The following is a 2,971-nucleotide window of genomic DNA, read 5'->3' as shown; positions in this document are numbered from 1 at the left end:
CAGCCAAGTCCTCTGGAACAAGGGAATCTACATACTTTAGGCGGTCTAAAAATAGCCGTTGCTTCCACCGAGGTTCGTAGACCTTTGCGTTCTTCGAACGTGATCGCGGAGGCGATCGAGTGTACGGTCTCGCGGAATCGATTGACGAGAGATCGCGATGCAACACGTGACTTAACGATCGACCGTGTCTAATACGTCACGGAATCGTGTATTTCGCGGTGGCAAAACTTTCGAAGGACTCGTGGTCGGCTCGCGGTGTCAGAATTATTCCCCGAAAGATGTATACACCAGGGTAACAGAAGGAATCTGAGACGCGAGTAGCGGTATAGCGTAAGAGACGGCCACCTTTTTCGACGTGACAAAGGCGGTACGTAAGGAAAGATGGACATGAAGCAACTGGGTAGTGCGCGGATAGTTCGTCACAATGGATAAGCGAAAGGTAAAGTGAAGATGTCACAGATCGCGGATGCTGAGAGTGAAGCAGGCTCCATCTGCGACGAGGAACGCGTCAGGAAGCTGTTCCAAGCATGCGACGGCGACGGAGATGGGTTTATCGACAGGTGAGCCACGTCAATTTGCATACGAAATACGCTTTGAGTTTTAAACGGTGAAACATATGGCTTTGGAAAGAACCCTAACGTTTTGACGTACTTTGAAATTTTCCAAAGCGAGCGTATATACGTTTTCTCGACGAAAATGATCATTGGAAGTATCCTGCCCCGCGCGAGAATCTATAGGCAAAGTTGAATAGGAAAGTTCGCCGGGTAACACGGCACGCACATCTTTTAATTATTAGCCCGATTAATTAGCCTGAATACATCGCGATGCCACGAATTAAACCGGGAACGCGTACTGTTTTCTCGCTACCGGCGGATGAATAAACTCGCGAGATAATGCGGCTACGGGATGCACACGCGATCCGCCAGCCACGGTTTTTCATTAAACGTATAACCGTTTCCTCGATATTCAACCGTTTCCCTATTTCTCTCTGTTCCTCTCGTCCTCCGTTCCACCATTCTCCGTTCCTCCGTTGCTCCCGCTGCGACCTACTGTATTCAGTGCTTTTTAGCGAAAATTAGCCGTCAATTACTCTCCGCAGCTACCGAGCCCGCGTTTCGCATTTTTCTCCGCCCCGAAGCGAGCGAGTTTGTGCGTCAAAGCGCGGATCCATGCGCGATCACGACAAAAGGGGGCCCGATGTTGGGTTAGAAACTTCCTTCCAGAAGTTTCGTTTCATTCTCTCTACAATTTCACGCTGCTACGTTCCTGCTTTTGCGAATTAACGTAGGTTGCCACGCGAGAGTGTACGTTTTTAGGAAAGAAATGTAGGCTGCGTACGCTTTGAACGCTGTCCGTATTGAAGCTTCAAAGGGACGTGTTTTCAAAGTGGCGACAATCGTGTCATAGATTAGAGAATAGAGAGCACGTAACAAAATTCTACACGAACGAAGAATAGATTTTTAGTAAAAAAAAAAATTAACGAGTGTATACTTGTACGACGTAAATTGTAAAGTTTATTTTCGCAAATAAATAAATCAGGAAATTTCAAGAATCTTCTGTTTTCACTTAAAACCTAAATAGAACGATTAGTTTATCGTCTCGACGCAAGTGGTGCGTGGCGTGGCGCACGCAAGTGTATAGGCTCTTACGAAAACATCCACGTTGCGGGACTATTGACATTTCGTGCGCCCGGCCAGGCAACTGCTCTCTTGTCCGCGCCCGTTTATGATTTTTTGTTTCCTCCGTGTTTTTCTTCCCCCATGAACCGGCCACTTGTGGGTATACCATTTCGTGTCGTGCATGACACGAAAAATGTTATCGAAGAAGCAGTAAAGTACGAAGAATTCTGCAAGAAACTCACGGAATATGGAAAGAAAAACAGCACGCACTTAGTCAAGAAACAAAGGGCCACTATCGTCGTAACGAGGTTGACGCCATTATGCGTTCTGGCGGGAAACGTCGAGATGTAAATTTTTTCCTACCGCTTCGCGAAAAAAATGGATTTTTAACAGGTACGAACTCAGGCATAAATCCTCGACGATAAAGTTAGCCGTTAGTTTTTGTCGTTCGATCGGGTTGCAAGTTCTCGCTAACATCGTTGCTTTGTAGCTAGCGCGCATTGGTGTCGCGAAAGATTTATCGAGCTTGATCGTATCTGGTTGCAGAAATGATTCTCGGTATGGCTTCGCAACAAGTTCCCCGATTGTTTTTAACCGCCTAGCTATCTCTGGCAATTAAGTATCCACCCCTCTGTTACATCGATTTCTATGGCATCGATAATTATTACCAGAGGGGTTAATCCGTTAAGTAACCATTATTTATCGAACGATCCTCGATCGTTATCGTTGTTGTGCTTTGTGCATTATTATCTGGAATTTATGCCGTTGGATACAAACTCTGCTGCTAAAATACGCGTAGCACAAATGCTTACGCCTCATTTTCTAGAAAATCAAGGTAGCTGTCGATTTTGACAAAGTAGTAGCGTATCGAAATATCGAACGACGCCATCTTACCTCGAAAAATATCGAAATTTACGAAGTTAAACATTTTTACGAGAAATCTAAAGGGCTTTATTTCACATAAGAGTTATTCGTATTTAAAAAATCGTTTATCGGTGTATTACAAAAAGTACGCAATAACAGATAGGGTGGGAAATTTAAAAAAGCACTTGTTTTCAAGCGGTCGTTTTCATATCTTCGCCCATAGGTCAGCTGTTGCCGAGGGGAGGGTCTACGAGAGACTGACTTTAGCCAATTAAACTCTCCGTCGCGAGGATGATATTCGAGCGTTCTCAGGCAATTTCCGTTGTATGCACAGACAGACAGAGCGTTCTGTGCGTCGATAATAAAGGCTTTCTGTAATTCGAGGGGCTCTGGAGCCACTGGTGGAACGGGATGGAAATAGAAGAAGAGGAACGAAGAAAGGGAGAAGAAGAAAAAAAGCAGGAAAGAGCAAGACTGGTAGAAGGAAG

The 2,971-nt window shown here is 45.2% G+C and overlaps 1 protein-coding gene across 1 annotated transcript in view; it reads left to right on the top strand.

Moving 5' to 3' along the window:
* Positions 1-290: 290 nt before the first annotated feature.
* Positions 291-2,971, top strand: part of LOC108573854 (colorectal mutant cancer protein) — a 54,447-nt gene continuing 51,766 nt past the window's right edge. The window contains exon 1 of the mRNA XM_017936331.1: positions 291-560. Within this exon, the coding sequence (XP_017791820.1) occupies positions 451-560 (110 nt within the window). The 5' untranslated portion in view covers positions 291-450. The remainder of the gene's footprint in view (positions 561-2,971) is intronic.

The sequence above is a fragment of the Habropoda laboriosa genome, unplaced genomic scaffold (genome assembly GCF_001263275.1).
Source record: "Habropoda laboriosa isolate 0110345459 unplaced genomic scaffold, ASM126327v1 scaffold111, whole genome shotgun sequence".
In the NCBI taxonomy this organism is placed as follows: domain Eukaryota; kingdom Metazoa; phylum Arthropoda; class Insecta; order Hymenoptera; family Apidae; genus Habropoda; species Habropoda laboriosa.
Note: the sequence above shows the minus strand (reverse complement) of the source record. Positions and strands in the feature narration are given on the sequence as shown.